The sequence below is a fragment of the Lagopus muta genome, chromosome 1, assembly GCF_023343835.1.
Source record: "Lagopus muta isolate bLagMut1 chromosome 1, bLagMut1 primary, whole genome shotgun sequence".
Classification (NCBI taxonomy): Eukaryota; Metazoa; Chordata; class Aves; order Galliformes; family Phasianidae; genus Lagopus; species Lagopus muta.
The window spans coordinates 11,939,242-11,966,031 of record NC_064433.1 but is presented as its reverse complement, the minus strand read 5'-3'; the positions used below and the strand labels follow the sequence as shown (position 1 = coordinate 11,966,031).

Here is a 26,790-nt window from a genome sequence, read left to right as displayed (position 1 = left end):
TGAAAATAAACCCCAAATTGTCTTCATGAATCAGTCAAATCAAATCCAGATCTGCTGACAATGGCAAGGGAGACATCACTATAAATAACTGTGTCCTACCAGCAAAGTTCAGCATAACTGAGTGAATGAATTCTGCATTTATTTAACTTAGTGTGCTTTGATTTCACAGGGTTTACAATGGATACTTCTATAGCAGGAAAAAATGTGTCCTTGTTCATAGGACAATAAACCAAATTGTAAAATCTATTACACTTTTATGACAATTGAAAACAATGAACAAAACAGTGTAATTACAAAATATCACAGTTACATTTCTTTTCCTAATTTTATACTGGTGAAAGAATGTGTATTACATTCCCAGATAATATTTAGAAGATCATAGCATTTCCAAACTGGCAGAAATTTAGCTCTCCTCAGCAAGGGACCCCAAAATTGTTTAGCACTGACAATTTTTACAGACATAAAAGCTAAATAAATCAGTCGGTGTATTTAATGTCTAGTGATCTTGGCATATTGTTAAGTGCTACTGAAACGTTGTCAAGACTGGATCTGCAGAGTCAATAAATATTTGGGATTACAGTTAAATACTGGGAAGAAATAATTTCTGAAAAGTTCTATCATTTTATTTCCATTAGGATAGAAACTATTCCATCTTTCATATTATTTCACAAGTCTATGTATTATCATAATACGAGAGAACTATGAATTCTCTTGGGAAGGCATATTCATATTCGTGGTGCTGATAGGTTGATAGTTGGACTAGATGACTTAGTGGTCTTTTCCAACCTTTATGATTCTATGACTCCATTCTGATTAACTGCTTACAGTAAATGAGGCTTATGCAATAAAAAAGTCTGAAATGCTGTTAATGTCATTACAGTAAAGTTGCTAGTTCTACGTATGATTTCATATGCTAGGGAAAACTAGCATCAAATGCTTCTCAACCTCATTACACAATGTTATATGATAGAGATCATAAATAGAGAGGGCACTAAACTGATATTTGTGGTAACCATATTCATTTTCCTTCTCAGAATTTACCAGCTTCCAGAATTTATTACAATTTAGTTGCAGATTGATTGCTGAGTATCATGAAGCTCTCCTAGCAGAACTTGTCTGAAATGCACCTTAGAAATACAGAGGTACACAGATTTTCACATTTATTCAAATATCTTTAGGTGCTTCAAAAGCAGTAATGATTTAGAAGGAGAATCAAAGTTCCACCTGGTCTAAAGTGCTGCTAATAACTATAGGTGACACTTTTCTTCAAGCTGTGTTTTCTTGAGATAGAAGGCACAGCACAGCCTGTGCTCTGATGGGGCTGACACCCTTCCCCCCCATGATCAGCTTCAGGCTGTGGCTCTCAGCAAAAGCTCCTTAGGATGAGAATTCCCTGCAAGCCAGCGTAGCGGAAGAGGACTGGGAACAGGGAAAGTGAAGACATCGCTTAAAATGGAAATACTGAAAAAAGTAAAGAATACTAGCAATGCAAGGAGAAACATGGTGCAGAGGATGTTTAGAATAAGATTTATCCAGTATCAGCAGCCACTGTCCGACACTTTGGCCAAGGAAGCTGAAGGGTATTTGCACAGTCCCTACATAGATAACCTTTAATGTACCCCAAACGTATCAATGCGGAAAATATTACAATAATTACAGACAGAATTGTCAAAGATGAGCTATGAGTCAGACGGCAAGTTTTCTACTCTCATGAGGAAGAACTGTGTGCACATATCAGATATGCTTTTCCTTCACTGGAGTGTAGTCAGCTTTTACTTTGGATTCTAATTAAATATTTTCCCAACTTGGTTCTTTGACACTCTCTAAATTTCTTCTATAATGAAGGATTCTTTCCCTCTCCACTAACTCTGAAAAGAAGTAGAACAAATTGTCTGTGTTGTTATTGCTTTGTAGCTATGGGGAGTGTTAAACCAAAACTGTTTAAAATGAGTTTAAAATGATTGATAATATATTCTTTTTTTTTTTTTTTTTCCACTTGGACAAATAGAATCCATTTGGGAAGGATGCTCTAGAGGGCATAACAAAGATTTTGAATACCTAAGTAAGACCCAGATGTGCTCAGATACCAACAAGACGTGAAAGAGATTAAAAGCTGTCACCATTAAAAGATAAATTAGTTATGTGAGCATTATCAAATTAAAAAACAGAATCAAACACAAAAATATGAAATGTGCATTCAGCTAATGAATACTGTTGCACCAAATTGACTAAAGTGTAAAGAAATGGAAAAAAGAACAAAAGTTTTACAAGCTTACTGTTATTTCTCTTTTCCAGCTAAATCAGGATTTAAAAGAACATTTAATTCCATCACTGATAGAAATATAATAGTAAGGCTACAATGCATGAAACATTGACATTCTTCTGAAGGAGTTGGTTTTATATATACATACCAATCCTAAGAACTGCCATTGCAAAATGCAAACAGAGGTAAAAAAAAAAAAAAAAATTGTCATGGTAGCCTCTGTCAGATCTGAGATCTGGGAAACGAACTTGCTGATGCTGCAAGAAAATGTAAAATTCTTGCTCAGTCTGCTGAAGCAGATACAACAATGCTGTACAACATATAGTACAGCAAGGAGTAAGTATACCACAGCATTGGATAGAGCTGCTCTTACAACAGGAGGACTAACTGGCTTAACCCATCAATTTTCTCCTTCCAGTCTTCACACAGAGAGGAATTGTTTCAGATTTCTTTTATGATATCTATGTCATAGATCAAAATAAAACAATCATATGTGGAGAACAATAGACTAAAGGTTCCCTACATGCATTTGATGCATTTGCATTGTTCAAACAGATCTTGAAATACCAAGACAGCACTTCTTATTTATCCTTTGATTTAGAACTTTTTGTGTAATCCCTTCTTGCTTCTGCACTTGTCCTGCTTTTTCCTTTCCCCTGCATTAAAGGCTGTGTGAGAGAAATCAAGAGAGAACAGCAGGTCTAGATTAGACTGCCGCTCCTGTGCTGACTGGATAGAACAGCCAAACATCCAGTAGAGGGAAAGCTCAGCTCTTCCTGTCAATCCAAGGTGAAGGGTGTTTAGTACAGAAGCTACAGTGGAAGAGAATTAGTTCCAAATTCTCATGCACAATCCACAAAAGGCTACATTAACATGTGGATGCATTTCTGTGTGGGAAATGCATTTTGGGACCAGACTGACCCTCTGCAAAAGTGACTGATCCCTAACACAGAGGCCCTCAATGATATTCATAATATCTGACATTATGAAATGAGGATATAGTTCCTCTATCTCCATGAAATCCCAGAGATGGAACTTTTTTTTTCCCTGAAATTGACTAAATTATATATATATTTAATATATATTAAATGTGTACATATATTCATACTTATTCACACACACATACAATTATATGGAATTATTCACCCTGAGCACATCTCCACACAGATAAACACACATAAAAGCAGTCTGCAACAAACATTCAAAATTCAATTCAAGTACAGAACCAATATTATAGTACTATCTATTGATCATTTAAAGATACATTCAGATACTTTCACTATACAGAATGTGCTATTGTTTCCTAATGGATTGTCTCTAACAGACTAGCTTAGAAAAAAATATATTTGGATGGGTGACACAGAATTGGATTATTCCAGTGATGCTCTGTCTGAGATTATGCCTTTGAAAATGATTGTATAGGAGCTTACTGTAAAAAGACCCAGTGTGCAGAGCAGCCTCAGGGAGGGCTGATACTGGTGTCAGTGCTGGAGCCACACTCACACTGGGCCACTGTATCTATACCTACATGTATTCTACAGATAAATGTGCTGCTTTCCAAGCCTTAAGAGAATCATCAACTTTAACAGTCTTGGTAAATAGAAGGTTAAGGTATTGGTGGTAAGGAAGTCACACAAACAACCATGTATTTTATGAGATGTACTTTCTAGGTTGGGATTAGATAAACATCGCCAGTCTGTGACCCTTTGGCTGAACTAGATCAATTAACAGTCTATACAAATAAGGAACATCTTGATTTTGATTCCTCACTTAACTTTCTTAAGCAAATGTTACTTGCAATTCAAACAGTTTTAAAGAAAATTTTGCATGCCAACATTTTTGCTAAGACATTACTTCCATTTGACTTGAAATTACATATCTTACATCCTAGGAAAAGAGAATTCATTATTTGTGTAGTAAATGTAATGTTTAAAATCTCACCATCCCTCATTCAGAACTGAACAGTCTATAAAAAGACAGTATTTACAGCATGATAGAGCTTGAAATAAAAATCCATCAGGTCAGCACCTTGGATGGAGTAGCATATTTGTCATAAACAATAGTTCAAGCATAATTACTATTATTATCCTTTTTTTTGCGAAACAATTCAGAAAAAAAAATGTTTAGATAAGTAGAACTGCACTAGATATGATTGAATCTCTTATATAATAGCTGACTGTATTTCCTTCTGATGAAAGCAACAATGCACTCAAATGTGGCCTGTAAAAATATACTGTTTGATATACAGAAAATAATTGGAATAGAACAGACTAAGCAGACTGCTCAAAACAATCCAGCAGAGTACAGAAAGCTTTTTAGAACTCTGAATAATGCTGCTGCCATTCTAACCTGCTTGGAAAATGACGAGAGGTAAAAAAAATAGCATTTTATACTTCTCTTGTTGATATCAGAACAACAAAAAACCAACTTCAAAATAGATGGCTTCTACAGTGATAGAAAAAAGAATGAACAAATAAATATGCTAAGTATTTTGGTACAGTGATTTGCACCAAGCCATTGCGTGATTTTCCTGTTGAATTTACAGAGGGATCTAAGCAAAAGCCCACCAATAAATTGTTGGGCTATATGCAAGGGTGATATCTGGTCAGGTAGTATGGTCTGGCGAGGGGCAGTGCCTGTGCTGTAGACAGACACCTTCCCTTTGGCTCACTGGAGCCCACCTTAGGGCCACAGCTCAGGCATGTTAGCAAGAAATTTTCATTACAGGTTTGTAAACAAAGAAGCCTTTTGTTTTATTATTTTTTTTAATGTCAGTATCATCAATTATAAAGAGGCAGATGTATAAGTGTTGAAATAAACTTTGCACTTCTTCCAAAGGCTAAGTGAAACAGTGTCAGAGGAGATGTGCCCTGCTCTAATATCCCAATTTGGGTAACGTACAGCAAGGCATGCCTTAGAAGTGAAGTCATAACAGAATTACATAAAATGTCTCTTTAACCTCCATTAGTAAAAGGTTCACGAACTTCCTGGAATGTAATTTATATGCCTGAAAATGTTTTTTCTTCTCTAATGCAACTCTGGATGTTTTTACTTTATGCCATGCACATCAGGTAAGAGACTCAGAACACTGCCAAAGAACTGGTGTACATGTGATTTAGCACAGACTTCTGTTGTAATGTACCCCACACAACTGGATACATATAGCACTCAGCCTAGACATCTTGCTAAGATAAACCTCCATCAGGTTTCTTTTCTTCACTGTTTGATCTAATTATAATGGGGGATGCTAACTTCATTACTTACTGCACTTTACAAAGCTCTGAATTGACTATTTCTCATCTTTGATGGGGAAATTGAAGTTCTCAGATGTTAGTCTGTTCAAGCAGTACATTTCACAAGTGCTAAGTTGAATTTTTCCCACTCTAAATATGGAGCAGAAACTGTAACTTAAAAGTAATTAATTAAACAGTGCTCAAGTATTCAAAGAGTTTAAAATTTGCTTTAAATTTTTGCTTTAAAATTTGTACTCAATGAACTGTTCGAGGCAAATAAAGAGCTGAATTTCTGAACACTTGGGTTTTATGCATTCTTACTGTATTTAATTTTTAATACAAAATGAAAAAAAAGCTGAAAATGAGCTGAATGTTTACATTTTGTTTTGATAATTGAATGCTATAATAAAATTATACATAAGCAAAATTAGAAGAAAATTGAAGGTGTAATGGCTGATGATACTGAAAAATACAGTTCTAGGTTATTAACCTCATTAGTGCAGTATGATCTCACTTTCCCCATCATCTCTTTATACAGAAAGAAGTTTTTTCCCCTCCAAGATTATTCTTTTTATAAGGAATAAGATGTCATTATTTATTGAATGAAACTGCACATGAGATGATGATGACTATTATTTTCAATGTATATTTTTGTCTGTTCATACAAATAGCCAAATCATGCGAGACAGATGTTAATTATACTTGATAGGAGAGAAGTTATTTCTGCAGCAGCAGCATTTTTGGCAGGCACTGAGTTCATTGCACACTGCTTACTCAACTGGCAACTTCCAAAACTTAAAGGCTGTCCTAATAAATATCAGAATTATGACAATGTATTTATCAGCTACCAACCTAAAATGTCCGACCTAGAGTCTGCAGATTTCGTATGATGGAGCTCAGAATGAAGAACAAATGTATGGGCTTCTGAGTACTGTCATACACTCTGATCTTGTGCATGGCAGAGTTTGTGCATATTGTGATGTGTTCATGTTCCAAACATAATTTCTGCTTTTTTTACCTTTACTATTTTGTATTTTATTTTGCCACCTTTCTTAATTTCTTTATGATCTCATTCTATGCTAAAGGTATAGCACCTGGTGGCCTTTTATGGTGGTGTAACTGTATCAATGGACAAGGGAAGAGTCACTCATGTCATCTATCTGGCTGTCAGAAAGGCCTTTGACACAGTAACCTACAACATTCTTCTCTCCAAATTGGAAAGATAGGGATTTGATGGGTGGACTGCTCAATGGATGAAGAACTAGCAGCAGGATCAAGTCCAGAGAATGGTGGTTAATAGCTCAAAGATCAGTGAGGAGTGGTGTTCCATATGGGTCAGTGCTGGGATTGATACTGTTTAATATCTTCATCGATGACACTGGCAGCGGGGCAGAGTGCACCTTCAGCAAGTCTGCTGATGACGCCAAGCTGTGGGGTGTGGATGACATGCCAGAGGGAGGGAATGCCATCCAGAGCGACCTAGACAGGCTTGAGCAGTGGGCCCAGGTGAATTTCATGAGGTTCAACAAAGCCAAGTGCAAGGTCTTGCACCTGGGTTGAGGCAACATACACTACCAATACAAGCTGGGTGATGAAACAATTGAGCACAGCCCTTCTGAGCTAAAAAACAAGACACAGAGACAGGTACCACTGAGTCCCATAATAGTGAGAAAATAAAATCATCGCATGAGGTGAGACACCATGTAAGTGAGGACAAGAAGTTCTTAAGAATTTGTTTTTTTCTAATTATTCTTATGAGTTAAAGAACATACAGTCCTTTCTCAGAAGCATTTTGAAATCCAAGTTAGATGTTCTGCTGTAATTGCTCTTCCAGTTTGTATAAACAATTTTAATTGAAAACTTCAAGGGGAATAGCCAAATGACAGAGCTAAAAAGAATCAATAGCTCTCTTCATACCTTGAGGAATATTTATGCAAAGTGGGATGGTTTTAATAGGAAAGATTTGTATGCAGTGCTTAATGAATGCTGAGTAGCTTGACAGATAAGCAACGTGGACTCAAGCTCTAGCTCTGTATCAGGCAGAACAGATAGTGACATGTGGATTTTCTGCACCTTAGGGAGAAAACAAGACGACTGAATATCCCACCAGCCAACCAATGGAATTGGAAGGATGCACACAAAACCCTCAGACCTAGACAGTAACAGAGTGTGGTATAAGAAATATGGGTAGGAATTTTTTTAGTGCCTGTTCTGCTTATCATTCAAAGAGTACCCTGAAATTTAGTGAGTAACAAAAATAAAGATGTGAAGAAAACACTGTAATAGGAACCTCATCAAGATTAGAACTCATTACCCTTGTGAGGGAAGTGGGTGCTTTATCCCAGGTCTTTGGCTACTTTAAATAGAAGTTCACAATATTACAGTGACCACTGTAGAAAGTTTATGCAAGCAACAGAAATACACAAAAGCATAATGAAAAAATGTTAGAAAACAATCATTCAAAATTCCATTAACCTAAGTGCTCTCTATTTATATATGGAGTTCAATGAATTGTTTACTTTAAAATATGGAAGGGAAAGGGGTTGCAAAAAAAGAAAATCTTTCTGCTGCATTGTTGCCCTATTGCTATTAATATTCTTAATGCAAGTATTTTTTTTACTGTCACCATTTGGAATTCAAAAATGCAGGTCATATCACTTCCGCCAGCTGAAGTGACAGAGTAAATAAGTGAAATCAAATAGAAAGTTTGTGACATTTTCATCTGTTTTTGGACTGAAATCTCTTAAGTATAATTGGATCATACTTCTGCTTTTTTCTGCAAGCAGAGGAATACAAACATTTATATTCTAAAATTTAGCTAATATTGACATTAACGTTTTTGGGTTTTTTTTGCTCCCTTCCCTTCCCAGTTAGCAGCACTACGCTAATTTGCCTCAAAAGTCAGAATTAATTTTGCCTATACACATAGGTTGGTTGCTGTCATGGTTCTATGTTTTTTGTTTTTTGGGTTTCAGTATTCCACATCAAAACATCATGTAGTGTACGGGGCATTAAAGTGTCACTGCCCCAATTCCAAGTACCTATCCCTGTACATTACAGCAGTCACGGGATCTGGCCCTTCCGGGTGGAGGGCGCGCTCTCTTGCTGCCTTGCAGTGGGTGCTGGAGGGTGCTTTCCTAGCTGTTCCAAGCTTTTCAGGTTTGAATCGGTCCCGGGAACTCTCTCTCTCTCATCTTGTCTGATTTATTAATCTCAATTTCAATTAAATTGTATCTATTGTGTTATCTTGTATTCCAATATTATAGTAAAATAAGTTTTCCTCCATAGATTGTTGCCGCTGCTCTTTTCCTCCCTTCCTTCCTTCCTTCCCATTTTTGTGGGACTGGGGTGGGGGGGGGAGGGCAGAGGCCTGTTGCCCCTGTCACGGACATAGATTGATCTGGTCAACTCCGTGACAGTTGCTCTGTAAGTAATGCCTCCTATTTATTTCCATGATAATTTATTCCATGCTATTAATAGAAAAATGCTATTTGATAGAAAAAAATTTCAGCTACAAAACACTATTTTTCGACACAGCTGCTACCAGTATCTATGCATTTTTGCTATCAGTGAACAAGAGCCTGCATGCCATGCTCCTAGAAATCTGTACCACCGTCATTGTCAGCACTGCTGAAACACAGCACCCATAACCTCACTGTCCTCACATTCATTGGCTGGTCTCCATAAACCTTCAGCAAGCACCAATGAATGTTAATGGGTGCCAATTTTTTCCATATGGAGGCATTCAATTCCACACCTTTATTTTGTACATACTTCCTTGTAGGACACCATTTTGTCAGACTACTCCTCCGCTGCTGTCTGTCTCATGGCAACAAAATGTAATGGAATATCAGTGGGAAGGTTCAACCTCTTCTGCCATACCACTCTGACTTAGTGGACCAACATAATAAAATAGGAGACATTAATTTTGGAGCAGCCCTCATACATCTTGAACTGTTTTGGCTTTAGTCACATGACACTTGCAAGCTATTCTGGGGAAAAATATCATAGAATCCTAGAAACAGAGAGTGATTGAGGTTGACAGCGACCTCTGGGCACCTATGGCCCAACCATGCCATAGCAGGGACACCCACAGCAGGGCAACCAAGGCCATGGCCAGGTGGCTTCAGGAGATTTAGCACCTATGCAGCACAGAAGTGATTCCTGTTGTTCAGATGGTACCACCTGTGTTTCAGTTTGTGCCCGTGGCCTCTTGCCTTGGTACTGGGCATCAATGAAGAGCCTGGCTCCATCTTCACTGCAGTCTCCTTCCAGGTATTCATGGAATTGAAAAGGTTTCCCCTTATCCTTCTCCAGGCTGAATCAGGGGAGTCTGATAACTCAAAATGACTTGTATACATTGCTCCAACCTCATACACTTGCTGCATGGCATAAGATTGTATCTGCAAGACTGACACTTGGTGAGGCATTGTTATATCCCAAAACAGCATTTCAGCCTGTTCATAGGAATAATGATGACACTCCTTCCTCAGAAATACAAGTAGCAACACAGTCTAGTGAACACTAGTGTTCAAAAAACAACGCCTTAATTTGTGACACCAATCTTTCTGGTGCTGCTGAGTGAGTTGGTGAAAGAGTGTCAGGGAACTGGGCTAACTATATTCCAGACAACTTTTGGTATTGCTGAAGTCCTACATATGCGTGTGAACAGTTCTTCACTGAGTTCCTTGCTAGTGAGCTTCTTGACAGGACAATCACACAAACCAGCTAGGTGCTAGAGGAGGAAATACTGTAAAAGAGAACAATGTCAGTGTCACTTGGATCTTGACTGACAGCATCTGATCTGTTTGAAAAAGCAGATAGGTACTGTAGCATGTGGTCATGATACAGTAAGTCCTGTATGATATTCACCTACAGCATTCATTTTCTTAGTTGACTGCCAAAATACGCATTTTTTAAATTTAGATTTATTTATTTGCATATAAGGCATTCCTCATACATATGTAGTTCAACATTTCCTCTTTGCTGTAACTAGACAGTCTGAATCTCACTTGATCAGATAATGGATGAGATAATGGCTTGTTCATCTGAGTTGACAATGGACAAACACAATGGAAACAAACCAGTAATAAGTTCGAGCTTTTTGCAGACATACTCAATTCCTTCTCTCTTGAGTACTGTAATTTTTATAGAGGTTGTGAACCATTAGTGTTACGATGCAGAAAGATGCATGAATGATGACTAGATAATTATTCCCCAAGATTAGGAACACTGTAGGGTCAACCTCCCTGTTATCACTTCACGTTTGCTTATTCAAGTGAACAAGAACACTAGTGAATTTGTAGATCAACAAGTATGCACAGTCTCTCTAATTTGCTTGTATTTAGAGTAACCTCAGATTCTTGAAGAATTCGTTATCTATAGGAGATTGATACAAAACTTGATAATAGGCCCACGGATATCAACGAGGCTGTCGATCTTTCCATCAAGTATTTCTAACAGTGAGCTTATTCCCTTTGAATATCTCACAAGTGCAGCAGAAATTCGGAGTAGTATATGTGAGACAGACATCACCTAATTTCTAGACTTCATCTCTCTACAGTCATCTAAAAATGGTCATACAAAAGGTGGATATTTTTCTCCACTGATGAATAGCTAACAAATATAGAAATCTACACAAGTGTCTAGACCTACTGGTGTAGGTTAACATTACTTAACCTGCTGGCAGTGTTAACCAGTAGGTGTAGACACCTATCATGTAGACATTTATATTTGTATTAGCTAAATCTTATCTCAAATGTATTATTATTATTTTTTATTTCTTGAATAGATTAACAAATACAGTAAAGCTACAATTTCTGAGAGAACAGATTCTAAAAAAAAGCTGGTCTGCATTGGTTACAGATAATTTAGCATCTTGCAGATGGCCAAGTGTATGATTGGCTGATGAAATGAGAGAGAATATTTCCCATTCTTGATTCAAATTGTTGAGCTGTATGACTTCATCACAGATGTGGATACATTTCTGGGAAGTTCATCCTGCAACGACCATTGCTATTTATTAGTCAGAATGGTCATCAGCAAACCCAGTTAGTTACTTGTGCACTATTGCCATTTCTCAAATCTTTTACCAAAGGAACTCAAGCTTACGAAAACGTGCTTAGTGAAAATCTTTCCTGTGCCTGTTATGTATGAATGTTTTAGTTTATCTAGTCCATTGAATCACCTTGACAATTGGAGGAGACTTTCAGTTTATCTAGCCCATTGAATCACCTTGAGAATTGGAGGAGAGTTTCCACTTTTGCAGATTAATCTTTGATCTAAATCGGCCGCAGGCCTAACTTTGTGTTTGCCTTAAAATGGCAGTCATTCAAAATCATTCACTGTATAAAAATCTTTACATGTTCATGAAGTCTTTCACCAGTGACTTTCACTCAACATTTTAACAGGATTCAGCAGCCCCTTAAATGTAGACAGTTTTCTATTGGCAGTGTGAGGCTTCAGCCAAGATAAAACAATGGAATCTTGCAGGAAAGTATGTGTTATCAGCATCTCCTAGGCTGTCTTGAGGTAGATGGAGATACTGTGGGGTGTAATGTTCATATCCAGCAGCTTGATTGAACTCCAAATGCTAAAACTTGTCCTAGTAATACTGTAGACGCCTTTCTAAGAGCCATTAGATCACAGATGCCAGATTTACACAAGTGCATAACAGCCCTCAGGAACTCCAAAACATCTGGCAAATAGGATCTAGAATGTAATTTTGTCTGTTTCTGATGTATCCATTGAGACGTGGCTCCTCTGAGTTTGCTTGTGAGGTTTGCTGTGGGCCTGCAGCAACTATAGCAATACCTCTTAATGCCTAGCACTGTGCTTTGAGCGATGTTGTATGTCAGTGCACCCACTTCGCCTTGCTGCATTAATTGTTTCATGGCAATGCAGTGATGACAAGTCTGTCAGGCAGCAGCTTCCGTGTTCCAAGTGATGAAATCCAAAATTGTTTTGTTTTGCTGGTGAAATCACCGTGTTGCCATCAGGTTAAAAGGATCAGAATGAATCTTACATAGCTTTACCCTTCTCTTCTTGTATCTGTACTTGAATCTGAACACTAAACTAGCTTTTGGATAGAGAAGTAAAATGATTTAAAAATTTACAATAGTAGTCTTCTATGAGTTTGTTTTTTTTAACAATTAGAGTAAGTACACCTGGTGTCTTCAAGCATACAGTCAGGATCTGGTAAGGTGCAGGAGATGTGTCTTTCCTGACTGTTTTATCATGTCTGATGCCTGTCTGAAACATTAGCCTTTTGTTTACCAGTTGACAAAATAAATAAAGAAAGAAATAAAATAAAAGAGCATCAGCCTTGCAAGGGAAAGAGTCCAGAGTTATAGCACAGATGGGTACACCAGCACCTGTGGTTATCCCTCACATCCATGTCACTTCACAGATTGTAGAGCCATTGTCCTCAAGCTTTTTACTATGGTACCCTGCTGACACAATACGATATTTTGATTGCTTATTAAAGCCTCCCGTGACTGTGATTGTAGCAGGAATGCACATAAATTGCACAACACACCGTTTGTGTCTAAAGAATAAATAAAATCTGTTTCAAAAGCTCTGTTTAAAACCTATTTAAAATCTCTGTTCATCATGTAATGATGTCTACCTAACAAAACAAAAGATCTGTAATCTCAAGTCATTTTGAAACATAGGATTTTAAGAGCTTTATCAACAAACATTGTTAATAGGACTTGGACAGCCATATCTCCAGCTAATTAGATTGCACCATGTTTGAATAGGTAGAAAATCATAGTTTGATTGTTAGTTTGAAAAGTACTGAGTATGCGATCACTTGGCTGAACAGAGCTTTTAAGAATATTCTGACCTTAAATAAGTTTTCTTTGTTTTCATTATCATATTTAGGAATCACTGCAAATATTCACAGAAACCATGCTAGATGCCACAATCATTAGCCTGAGATTCTCTAATCACTTTACAACAGAACTCTGTCAGTCTTCACAGAAATGAAGACATCTGCCTACAGAATTTATTCAGAGATTTAACTTTGCACATAACAGACTAAAATAATTATAGAGCACATTTGAATGTATATTTCTATCATGGATTCTTAAGATGAATTAATTACCTCAGGAAAAAAATCTATTTTAAGATTCATTTCAAAGCTCATTTTTTCCCTCATGCATTCCCATTACAGTCTGTGGCTACCATAATGAACATCAAGGACATCTATATTGAATTTCAACATCAGAATTTAAATAAGATGTAAGGACATTCTCTTTTCCATAGTAAAGTACTCCGTATGAACAATTCTGTACAACCAGTCCCCACACCAGACACACTTGCAGGTATTTGGGTGCTGCATCTGAGAATGCTAAACTACAAGTAGCAGGGAAAATATCTCATGCAGCATATAAGGTAATAACAAAATATCAGGAGATATGAAGATATGTTACTAAGCTTATCTGCTACTTTAATTTTGCCTTTGGCAACCAAGTTACATGTTGAAGTTAAAACAGTAAGAAGAATTGAAAATTAAAAAGCCAGTGGACTGTTTTTGCTTTTTTTTTTTTTTTAATAAAACCAACAAAAAACAATCTATGTTCTGCTTCTTTCTTACATTTTATTATTTGTAAAATATAAATTACTTGTTAATTCATTAATATGGCATCAGAAACAATCATGCCAACAGTAATACAAGACTTTGGGCAAATTATAGTGTTTTAAAAATAATTCTTTTCACTACCTTCACACTTCCTACTTGCAAAGTCCTGCAGTTTCCTACAGAAAAAGATTAGGGGGATTTATTCCAATAAACTATGATGGTCTGAATTATTCCTTTGCAGTACCAGAACAAGGATGAAAGGAAATTTCCAGAAGAATCATGTGGGACTATTCCACCTACATTATCTGTGCTTATGTGTGTTTACATGTTTGCTCCCTGTCCTGTAACAGAATATAAGGAACATTCTCTGCTGCTTTGCTCCATCCACAGTGAACTGTCCCAGGCTAGAAAATTCTCTGCATCTCCACAGTGACTCTGGCCACCACGAACTGGGTTTTCTGCAAAGATAATGTGAATCCCAAACTACTATTTCTTCTATAACATGTCAGTGAGAAATGGATGGAAAATTACATATAAGCTCTGATGTTGATGCATAGTCTAACTAGTATGTGAAGAATAAGGACTGCTTGAGAGAAACTGTGCACAGTGACAGGGCTGTGTCGATGCAAGATGACAGTCTCCAGTAAGCAGCTGTAGCAGTGGAAATCCACATCAGATAAAATGAAGAAAAATCTTCACCTTGAGAACGGTTGCAAGACAGGAGCCAGCAAAAGCTGTGGAATCTCTATCTTTCAGCATTCTCTATGCTCCTGTGGATGAAATTGGATGAAACTTTATCCACCCTCAAAGTTATCACTACTTTGAGCAGAAGGTTGGTGGCTGGGGACCCTTCGACTTATTCTATTGTTCTGTCATTTGTATTCTCCTGCAGGAGATAATCGCTGACTAGGAAACTGACTTCATCTTCCTTCAAAAATGCTTCATCCATGCATAGACCCTAGAGACATTTAAGGCATTTTGCAATTTTTATCAATCTGTGGATATGAAAGTATTTCCAGTAGTGATCCAGATCTTAATAGCAGCTTTAGATCTCTTCAGAAGTTTCTTTTCTTCATTCAGTTTTCACAGATTCTTTATTAGTAGTCCACAGATGCCTACGTCTCCATATGTCACACTGAAAACTCATTTTGATGTTCTAATGAAAACAAGGTTGGATCAGACTCGACTTTGATTGTTTTGCAAAGCTATCTTTTCTAAAGCCAGAATTTTTCCCTTAGTAGACTGTGCTCTCTCTGCCTGTCCATGCAGAAATTCCCCTTCAGTATACAGGCTAAAAAACAAAGAACATTATAACCAGATTTCATGTAGTAGAATGGAGAGCATTTCTCAGTCTATTTCAGTGTAGGAGAACGGAGAGATCTTTGTTCCCTTAAAATAGTGTGGAAAGGAAAATATGAGCTACTGACAATTTAAGAAAAAATAAGAGGAATTTCTATCTGAGGATTTATCTTTTCTTGCAGAGGAACTGTTAGGCATCTATACAGTAACTGATATAGAAAAATGCATGCGTTTATGGACAGAGTGAATCTCAGAAATCACAAATCATTGTATTTCTTATGTAAAAGGACCATCTTAATTACCTGTTTCCATTTTCCCATCTTGTGCTGCAGGCCCATCAGGAATTACACTCTTCACCTGAAGAAACTCATCTGGCTCATCCCCACCAATGATGGTAAATCCAAAACCCATGTTGCTTTTCTTAAGAGTGGTGCTGAGGAAAGTCCCCTTCAGCTGTGATGCATCACGGGTGAAGAGTGGTTTTTCTACATCAGTCAACACAAACAAGAAAGACAAAAGTTCTGATCTAGTCAAAATATGGCAGGGACAGCATATAACAATACCAGCTGGCAGCATGTGACAGCGTATGAAAATAGAGGAAATAAAGAGTGCAGGCATTCCAGGAAAAAAAAAAAATAAAATTGTGAGTTTTTATATTAAAACAAAGCTTAAAAAGTGTTTTAACCCATGGCAGATCAGCCATAAGTGGGGAGTTATACTCTTTCATATTAGAAATACATTTAGAAGTGGATACTGTGTAGCTAAAATAATTGCAACAATAAAAATGATACGTGAGGCAATTTTAAAACCTCTTCCCTAAACTATAAATCAAGAATGTCTACAAAGTTTTGCACAATTTCCCTCTCACTTGCAGTAAGAGAAATATCCCCGGTATTTCTCGTTCCACGTGTTACAGACAGTGATAAACATCCGGTGATCTTTCCTCTCCAAGCACATGGGACTGGTGCCAGGTCTGACCGCTGTGATGGCGGTGCCACCTTCCCGTCCCCTTGCCGCGTGCCCGGTGTGCAGTGTGGGCGGCTGCAGCCTCCCGCTGCCTCGCTCCCATGCTTCGCTGTGTAGAGAAGGGTAGGAGGAATGTGCAAAGGTGGTGGTTTCCATTCATCTGGTTAAGTGGGCAGTGCAGTGGGGCTGGCAGGACATACCGTACGGCCAGCGTGTCCCAACGGGGTTGCGCCAGCACTGGGACAGATCACTCACACTGCGGGACCGCTGCGGAACGGGGAGCAGGCGGACGAGTTTGGGCCTAGGCAGGGTTGATGAGGAGCTGCCTACTATCACAAAGGAGAAGAAGCCTCATTCTCCATCTGGAACCTCATGTTGAAGTTTATTTGTCTCTACCAGTCTACCATTTGTCTCTTTGCTGCTTACACAGCCTATTGTAAGCACATTAATTTTCACATTACGGCGAGGCTGTACTCCTGTAAACTCCTACAGCGCAGTGCTGAGGCTTTTAACTTAATTGATGCCTGCTAGATGAGCTAGCTAGGAAACATACCAAATATAAACTAAAGGTAATTTACAGAAAGTACAATTAATTATTTCAGTGTTGCCAACCTCAGGTGCTCAAGAGAGAGTCACGCATTCCCAAGAATAGAAGTTATTATTTTATTTAGAAAATTACTTTGGGGCTCTTATTGTGCACTTTGTTTTCAGCCTTCAGGAAACACTAAGGTCAACTGTTCTCTTTTTCCTGCGACTCTGGAGGTTAGAGTTTCTTAGGTGTCTCACGAGTCCCGCAACTCCAGGAGCTGCAACTTTTAGGAGAGAAAAATGCTAGGAGGCAGGTGATAACATTGTGAGAATTGGCAACACTCTTATTTCCATCAGACTAGGACAAAATCATTGTCGCGTAGCAGGAGAGCAGGATCTTTCATCTTAACTAAGATAGGCTGACATGGTACTGTACCTCGGAAACCTTGGGCCTGCATAGGCTTTGTTCCAAGTTCTGCGTTGGGCATGTTATGCTGCTGTAGTTTCCTTTTTGCTTCTAGCACAGGGTTTTCAAATTGTGTTCTTCTATTTATGTGGCTGGAAAAAATTTGGTTTTGATTAAAAATTGGGTTCAGTTGGGGAAAATGATTATTTTCACAGTAGGATGTGACTTAGGTGTGTGTGGTTAGATAGCGAAACTGTTATGAAACCCCGATGGGCCTGAGCATGTCCCTTATACTCTGCATAATTTTGGTGGGGATGAGAAAAGCACAATCTATGCGCATAAAATAATGAACAGCATTGGAAGGTGCCTTATCATTTCAATATGCTGAACTCTACTACAGGCAAATGGTTTTGATCTATGGGACTACATGGTAAATTGCAGTACTGCTGAAGCGTGTTACAACAGTTTCTCATGTCTTTAGTACAAACATTGTTCTGTGCATGATTCAAAGGGACTGAACAAATATTTTTTCATTATTATTGATTAGCTGCAAATAAAATTACTTACAGAAAAGGTAAAGCCTGGCACACAGAGGGTTTTAATGATCACTGCTTAAAAAAGAAATATATGTAGTATAGAAAAGTAACTGAGGATTATTTCTTTTTTAATTCTATGTTATGTACCTGCTAAGATGTACAGAAAAACAGGATGCTTCAGAAACTAAGTCAGATGGTAAATTAAAACTATATGCATAAATAATGAACTATAGAATAAGTTACTGTTGTACACCTTCCTTTTTTTTTTTTTTTTTGTTTCTTTTTTCATCTTAAAAAACAAAAAAAAGCATTACATTTCCTGCAGCAAGTCAGGAAATACATCTGTTGTTATATCACTAATTTTCTTTATTTTGCTTGGAACTACTATCTTAACTACTTACTCTAATCTTATCCTTGATTTTAATACTTTAACTTAAAGTGTATATTTTACCAATTAACAAATAGTTCTACAATTCTGCTATGTTTCTCACTTTTTCTGAAGAAGTCAAGGGGATTTAGGAGGAAGTATTGAACAATTCTAGAAGATAGGGTCACGATAGGATCATAATTAAAAAGAATTTTTACTCTGCAGATAGTGTTCTGGGGAAGTAAATACACAATGCAAAATAAGATCTCAAACACATCAGTCCTTATTTATTCTTACTAAGCTACTCTGTACTATTTTTTTTCCTGCAAAGTCAATCCTGATCATCAGCTTTAAGCACTTGCAGAGGCAACCTGAGAACTTCTGAGATCTCAAAATGGGTTGAATTCCTTCTGTTTATTTTGAGATGACCTTTTATGCTCAAACATTAAGCATTACTCAGGTCCCTCGGGATTCAGATCCTAACATTACTTCAAACAAAATGAGTGGAATTGATATAAAAAAGGAGTTGAAGGAAGTTGTTAAGTCCTAAGGGAGAGTATTATTCTTGGAAAACAAAGATTAATGCAATGAAAAGATACTTTGATTTAATGACAGGAAGAATATATTATAAATTCTGGAGTTGCTACTTTGTTAACATGGCTCTCTCTCATTCAAGGGGCAGCTAAATCACTTGTACTGTAAAATTTTGATTAATAGCTTTCTTATAAATATTAAACTATACTGCAAAATTAGAAGATTATTTTTGTTTCTTTCCTTCCATATACTGACTGATTAAGATTGCAGGCTTTGTTTTCCTAGGCTTTAGACCTTTCTGTAATTGTCAGGGTCAGTTCTCATCACCTTTGTCTATTGCAAACCTGGATATGTATGATGGACAGGAGAGAAACTTCATTAGTTAGAAATGAAGGAAGACGAGACTCACATGCATTAAATGATCATAGGATAATTTTGAAATACCAATATGAGCATGAAAATGATCATGCTACTATTTATCATGTGATGTATTCCAGTACTATGAGGGAAATACTACTTTTGCCATTACAAAAGGAAGTTGTGAAACATCATGTGAAATACTGGATAAAGTTCTGATCTCCACAACAAAGGTTTTTACAGGAAGACCAGTGAAAGAGAGAGTATTCTATGACAGAACACCAAAGCAGTTCTGCTTTTTTATTCTAGTGGAATGAATGCTCATATATGGTTGCATTTTATGAATATATTTGGAAGTAAATAGTAGTATATATTAAAAATGTTAGGATTTCAGTCATGAAATCTTTAGGCTTCTTTCAAGCAGAAGTGTGAAATTATGAAACAGCTTCCAATAGCATTTATGGGATAAAAGTCTAGCTTGTTTCATGATGGCATTTGATAAGACTGAAAACAAGTTTTCTACACAGGATATTGAGCTGGTTGTCCAAACAAAGGGATCAAACACTGTTTTAGTGTTTAGTCTAAAATATCCTATCTCAGCTGCCCTTCCAGAAGACCATGGGGTTCCTGTAACTTTTGTCTCATATGATGCAGAGGTGATGGATATTCTAAATCACATTATACATCTGCTTTTATGTAGGACCTTAGAATATAATCAGAGCTTAGCTGTAACAGCAGGTCACAGTCCAGTGCCCCTAGTCAAAACTTACACATGGTCCTGTGATTAAAAAAGAGGGATTTTACCTAATACAGGATGTGTCAATGGCTCATGGAAAATCAGCTCCTGTGATACTGCCACGACAGCTAGAATTTCTTATCAGCTGCCTCTCAGCAGTTTCTGGTAGGAGCTGGAGTTGTGGTTTAGTATATTTAGACAGAAATGTTTTCTGTAATAGCTATCTTGAATATGACCTTTTTGTTCTAACATATCAGACAGGAAGACTAGCAGAGATACTTGAGGCACCTCAGGGTGTTGATGCAATCTCAGTAATTCTTAACTCCAAATTATTTCCCTATTTTGACTGTCTTATAGTAGAGTGCCATCTCAAAAACACACTGTGAAAATTCCATCAAATTCATACAGCTGCGTTACATATTGGGCCCAATAAGAATAAAAAAAAAAAAAAAAAAAAAAAAAATTACACAGAAAATCAGTCCTTTTTATCAGTTACACTGGATATATGCTCCCAGACTGATGAGACAAGAAGCACCTCCCTATCGTGCAATTTTAAGTGCTCTACATCTCCATGGCTAAATCAGAAAAATTGCTACTGATGAGTTTAGCTGAGAATGAAGTTATTAAGCTAAGTACTTTCCTTGAAAGGAAGGACATTCTAGCCTTTCATCTGGGTACTTCAACTGCATACAAAATAGGTATTACTGAAGTAGGCCTTGATAAGACAATCTAAATGTGAGTTTTAGAGATGGTTACAAATAAGTGCTTTGGTGTTTAGTTGTATTGCTCATTGCCCTCAGCACCTAATTTGGTGAGCATTTCTCTCCTGATTTGAAAATTTCATTTCGGACTCTTCCTACCTAAAAATCCCATCTCTGCTATTCTTCTAGCTGGGGTTCAGAAGGAAGACTGGGGACTGCCTACCTAGAGGAATGTACCTAATCCACATCTGTGGGATAAGACTTCTCATCAAATTGTGTAAACAGGTTTTTTTTTCTCCCTCTGCCCCCTCTCACAACTAATTTTTGGGTCCTGATTCAACTATATTTTATACTGTGAATATTAAATGTAAAAGCCTTATCTAAAGATAAAAATCCTATTCTGGAGATAAAATTGCAGATAAAAAAATTCCAGAGAAGAATCATGCTGCATTTTGCTCACTTTCTGGCTCCAGGAACCCCAATCATCTCCCTGCACAGAAGAATGAGCAGTCAGTACTATGTTAGCCCACAGTATGCAAGCCATAGGGTTTGGTTTTGGGCTGCAAAACTGAAATAGTGAATTTTGTGTCACGAGGAGTATGGTTAGCACCAGGTATCAGCAGAAGGATTTTTGCCTATTCTTCTCCTGAGCTACTTCAATGGATCGTTGTTTATTAGTAGTTTGTGGTTAAAACCCACCAAGCAGTTCTGAGGATCAAGATGCCTACAAGACAGACATTCTGATGGATAATTTATTACTGAGTCTTCTTTACATTCACATTTTTCAGTCGCTACTATTTTATGACAACAAAAAAAACTCTGGAAAGGTTTTCTTCTTGAGTAATAACAGAACGTTGTCAGAAATTGTAAGTTAAGGTGATACAGTTTTCTAGAATAAATACCTGTATGGCCAATTTAGCTGTTCTATTACAGAGGCTGTGTCAGGAAATTGAACTCTGTGTTGTGGTTAATCATCCTTAAAGGAGGAAATAATCTTTTGTCAATTGGAATGCTGAAAAGACCCAGTGCACTTTAACAACCATATTCTCTCCATAGCCTTGTGCAGATAAGTGCTGCTAGCTCTTAGTTTATAAATTAAGAGAGAATTGCATGAAAGTTACCCAAGGTATACCAAACACTTCTCATTCATGTGAGATGTCTACACCTTACAAATGAAGCTCAGATCTTCATAACAAGCCAAATTAAAATTTTAATAGTGTCTTGAACTTACATTCATTCATGATTTATGTGATGAAGTTATACCAGGGACCTGATTTTTCAACAGGATTTGCAAATACGGTATGATAAATCTTTGTTAACTTTGCCAGCATGTCCTCTTTATTTTGTTTTTGTTTGCTTGCTTGTTTTCCGCATTATCTCTTGGTCTTAGGTTCTGGAACTGAGCATAGCTGACTCACATAAAGTGAACCTGAATCTCTCTGCTCCATTGTCCTTCCTTACAGTCCTCCCATGTGATACAGATGAGTCAGTGAGGGGAATACGAGCCCTTTCTTCACTGACAGTTTTAAAGGCCTGCATATAAACTTCAACTGGATTTGAATGTGAGAAAGTTCATGACACCGCTTTCCATGATTTACCCCACTATTATGACATAATTAAGACAGTTTAATGTTAACTGATTGTATCTAGTTAAAAATGAACTAATCCATTGAATACTGGTAATAAAAAAGGTGTAACTTCTACTTTTTAGAATGAAAAATGGGAAGCAATTTTTGTTTCAAACGTATTGAGCACAGACAGCAAATTAAAGTACAACTGTGTTTTACTGACTATAAAATTCCTTATGAACTTAGCATGGCTGCAGGTTTAATGCAATCCTGTGAACATTTATTTCACTTCTTAAATCCTCTGAGCCTACAAGTAGGTTTTATATATCTTTCCACAAATCTTATCTGCAGTAGAATGAAGAAACCTGGCAGTAACGGCCTTGAAATATGTAATTGCTTGATAACATCTGCGTTGAGAACCTTGTGTCTATTCACCTGTGGATGGACATGAAATGGGGATGAATACTTGCTCCTTATGCAGGGGAAGTGTGAGTCTCACCACTGCCACAATGCCTTGGGCTGCACTAATAGCAAAGGGGGGCTCAGTAAGTAATACACAGAAGTTGCACAACACCTTTTACTCACCAAAATACAGTAAAAACTGCCAAGGTGGAATACACCCAGCAGCTTATAACTGTATGTGCAGAAATCTTCAGGGAGGTTATGTGCAAAGATATATAAACACCAACCACTAACTACTCTGAGGTTCATAAAGGATCTTAGGCACAATTTGGTGGCATTACTTAAGGACTTACCTTTAGGTAGAGGAGAATAATGACTAAGCTGGCTTGGGCAAGCAGCAAAGCAGATGGGGTTGCTGCTCTTGCACCAGGGATTCAGCTGGGGGCAAAAAGCAGCAGAGTGGATGCTACTGCATTTGGAGAATGGGACAGGACTCAATGTGGCAGTGGCCAGACATGGTTTCTGTTTGTTTGTTTGCTTTGCGTGGGGACTAGCAAAGCTGCTGTTACAGCGATGAAGAAAGGTGAATCTCAGACACATCTTCAAACCATTCTGAAACCTGATCTTGTTGTGATCCCTCTATCCAGCTCTACCCTGTGCATGTTAACAGCTGCATATTCTATGGTCTGGAAAATCTCCAGTCCTAGCATACGTCCAGAGCGATCCTGTAGTCAAAGCACTGGTATGGATTCAAGAGACAAAGGGAATGATGTGACATGCAAATAAACATTTTCTATTCTGTCTGAAAGGAATAATTTTACTGCTTTGTGCCAGGATCTGAAACTGAAAATTTAGGCAGGTCACTATCCTCTGTGAAGACTCTCTTCTTCAATTAAATAGAAGTAATGGATAGACCTTTCTCAGAACAAGTAGTCCGTAAAAATGCTGTGGTTTTCTCCATCCCCTGCAATATACGAGGGCTGCTCCAAAAGTAATGCCTCCTATTTTATTATTTTGGTGGATAGATGGATGTTGGTGGTATGTTAGTAAAGCTTGAACTTTCCTGCCGATGTTCTGTTACATTTTGCTGCTGCGAGACAGACAGCAGCAGAGGGGCAGTCTGACAGAACGCTGTTTGGCATGGAAGTGCGAATGAAGCAAAGGTGTGCAGCTGAATTCCTCTATGTGGGAGAAATGTCACCCACTGACTTTCATTGGCATTTGCTGAACATTTATGGAGACCAGGCAGTGGATGTGAGCACAGTGAGGGGTGGGTGGTGCATTTCAGCACTGGCAAAAGGGATGTGAAAGACAAGCCACATTCCAGATGGCCATGCAGATTTGCATGACTGCGGCACGCTGGCTCTTGCTCATTGCTGGTGAAAATGTAGAGCAAGTGGTAATGACTACATCAAAAAAGTGCATTCTGTAGCTGAGAATTTGCTCTATCAAATAGTGTTATTATGCTCTCTTATCTGTTTCCACAGAAATAAATAGATGGCATTACTTTTGTAGTGATCTATGCACTTAGAGTAGACGCTAATAGGAGAGAAGAGAATAAAAATTGACTGCTCTGAGCACATATCACAAGTTGAATCTACATTAATCTCACATAAATCTGATTGACTCTGTTAGGCTAAATAGCATACAAAATCATCTCTCTGATTTACCTATCTTATGTAGTAACTACCTGGAATAGGCTTTCTCTATTACTTCAAGCAAAAGCTTTCTATTCCCCTTCACACACAGGAGTTCCATATTCCACAACGAAACTAAAATATGAAAAATTAATGCAAGGACTGTGTTGTGAAATAAAACATAACAGACCTAGAATTTTATATGCAGAGTGTGAAAATCTTATTTGTGAAAAGGAAAGTGGTCTTAAATGAGCTAAACTGATTATGCTTTGCTTTATTCATTGACTAATAAGATCTGCACCTCACTGGATGTCCAAATCTACAGAAAAAGTACAACATTTATTTAATTAATACATTATTTTACAAATTCCAACTGAAATCAGACCCTCGAGAAACAGAACGACTGAGTCACTGATTTGAGACACATTGAACATATTTGGTCACATTAACTGTACTGATGACTGAGAATTCCTGGTATACCTTTAGTTTAACATTCAGTGTTTGTACCCATTTGTATCCAAATTCGGTAACTGCACTCATGCCTTGCCAGCTAAGCACTGCAGAGGATACTAGTATTATATTATGACATATTAACAGCAACTTAATATTGAACTTGGGAACTTACTCAACATAATAAGTGCCATAAATGGGATCATCAATTTTCTCCCAGCCATATGGAAGCTCTGAAAAACAAAGATTTATCTCTTTCAGTAAATGAAATACAGAATGCTTCGATTTCTGATAGTGAAATTGCAGATCTTTGCTGGATGTTGAGGGAAATAACTGGATAGTGAGGTCAGATAAAGTCACCAAAGCAAATGCCAAACATTGAACACCCACCAGGGTGACCACAAGTAGCAGTAACTAGAAAACTGGCATGCAAACAAAGATCTCAGTCTTGAGAAAAACACATTTTAGTTGAACTACTTTACTGTGCCAACAGCTGTGCCACTCAACAACAGTAGCATATCTTGTATGACATCACTGCAAGAGGAAGTGAGGGATTTTTTTTTTCTTCCAAATAGACACACAAACACTCATATAGACACACACAAGCACTTCGCTTTCTGAACTTTTATTTTTTTCTTTCCAATGAACCCTAGATATGTTGGTCTAGAAGAAAGGAAGAGTTTAATTCCTGTCAGTTATGTATAAGAATGTCTGAATGCTCTGGAATGGTTTGTTCTGTTTGTCTTAGTATGATGGCAGTTCCGTAGTCTTCAAAGTTGTGCTATTGCAAAGCTTAGTTATATATCAGAGAGACGTCATGGTACACAGAAGTACATAGAAGTATAAACAAAAATAAGGTATTTTAACATCTGCCATCCTTAACACTTGAAATAGAGAAGACACCTAAAACATTCAGATATTAACAATTATTAAATACATTAATGTAATGGTCTTGAAAATGCTGAGATAGCAGGGCCAGTATCCTGGAGCCAGTGGGCAGAGAAGCCAGGCAGATGTTGGATCCAGATCTGCCAAGAACTTCAGTAAATTCTGTAGGAAACTGTCCCTGCGCTGGTTCCCACAGTCCTGTATATCCTGGGACAGAACTTGGGATGTAACTCACAAACATTCAAAAAGAAAGCTGTAAATCTTGTACTACCCCATAGTTAATTTAATTCCTAGTGTAGTCCTCCTCATGACGTAGAATAAAATATTAGCTTAAATACCACAGGCACATTTTATTGTAATGTAATATTGCACAGGTTTTTTTTTTTTTTTATCTAATTAACTTTGTGTTGCTTTTGTATCTGCCCACCTAAAATTCACTTAGAGAAAAGTGCAGTAAGCACTGAAAAATTCCACGCATACTCAGAAATACACGAACGTGCACACACTAACACACGCACACAAATGTGTGCATACATCCCTTTTCCAACATGAGTTGGTACATGGAGCTTTTTCCAGCTATGCAACTAAAAAAAAAGCTTAGCTGTTCTCTGAAAATTTAAAAGTAGATATTATATATCTGTAAATATATACTTTAAAGTAAACAAACGCAGAGGATGTGTTTTGTTTTACATATTTACAAAAATCTGAAATAATTTGAGGATTTACTGTTATCCTATTGGTCTATTTTTCCCTAAAGAAATGATGCATAACATCATAACAGAGTATGGACTGGAAGAGTTGTGAGAATGCAAATGGCAATTCCAATTTTCTAGTGTAAAAGTCTGTAAAAATTTAATGAATTGGAGATACTGTGGAGAACCCACTTTTAAATGCATGGGTTGAACCACTGATTATCTAACATCATGAAATACTCATGGGTTCAGAAGAAAGGAAATAAAAGAATACCTTGGTGTATATGATGGATACTAACTCTACGTAAATTTATGCTCTGATTTATTTTTCCAATAGAGATGAAGCCTGTAGAGCTCATTAGAGATCATTTTCATTAAAATTCTGTGTCGACAAGTAAAAATAATTAGCTAGAACACAAAGCCCAAGCCCCCTCCTAAAGCATGGCAGATCGGGTTAGCAGAGTATAGTTTACTACAGGGCTTCTGATGAAAGAATCTTCTGCTACATTTGCTTTCAGGAGCACTCTGATTATTTTTCATGACATTAAGTAGTGGCATCTATTCCATTTTTCACTGTTGAAATGAAAGATTATAGGACAGGAATACTTTATTGCCTCATCAAATAGGAAGCAAAGTGTTTGCC

The 26,790-nt window shown here is 37.4% G+C and overlaps 1 protein-coding gene across 8 annotated transcripts in view; it reads right to left on the bottom strand.

The window, feature by feature from the left end:
• Positions 1-26,790, bottom strand: part of MAGI2 (membrane associated guanylate kinase, WW and PDZ domain containing 2) — a 719,944-nt gene that overhangs the window by 131,521 nt on the left and 561,633 nt on the right. For all 8 annotated transcript variants that reach the window (XM_048953502.1, XM_048953442.1, XM_048953458.1 and 5 more), the window contains 3 exons: positions 24,743-24,800; positions 17,310-17,431; positions 15,682-15,864 (listed from right to left, as the gene is read on the bottom strand). In XM_048953502.1, coding sequence (XP_048809459.1) covers positions 15,682-15,864; positions 17,310-17,431; positions 24,743-24,800 — 363 coding nt within the window. The remainder of the gene's footprint in view (positions 1-15,681; positions 15,865-17,309; positions 17,432-24,742; positions 24,801-26,790) is intronic.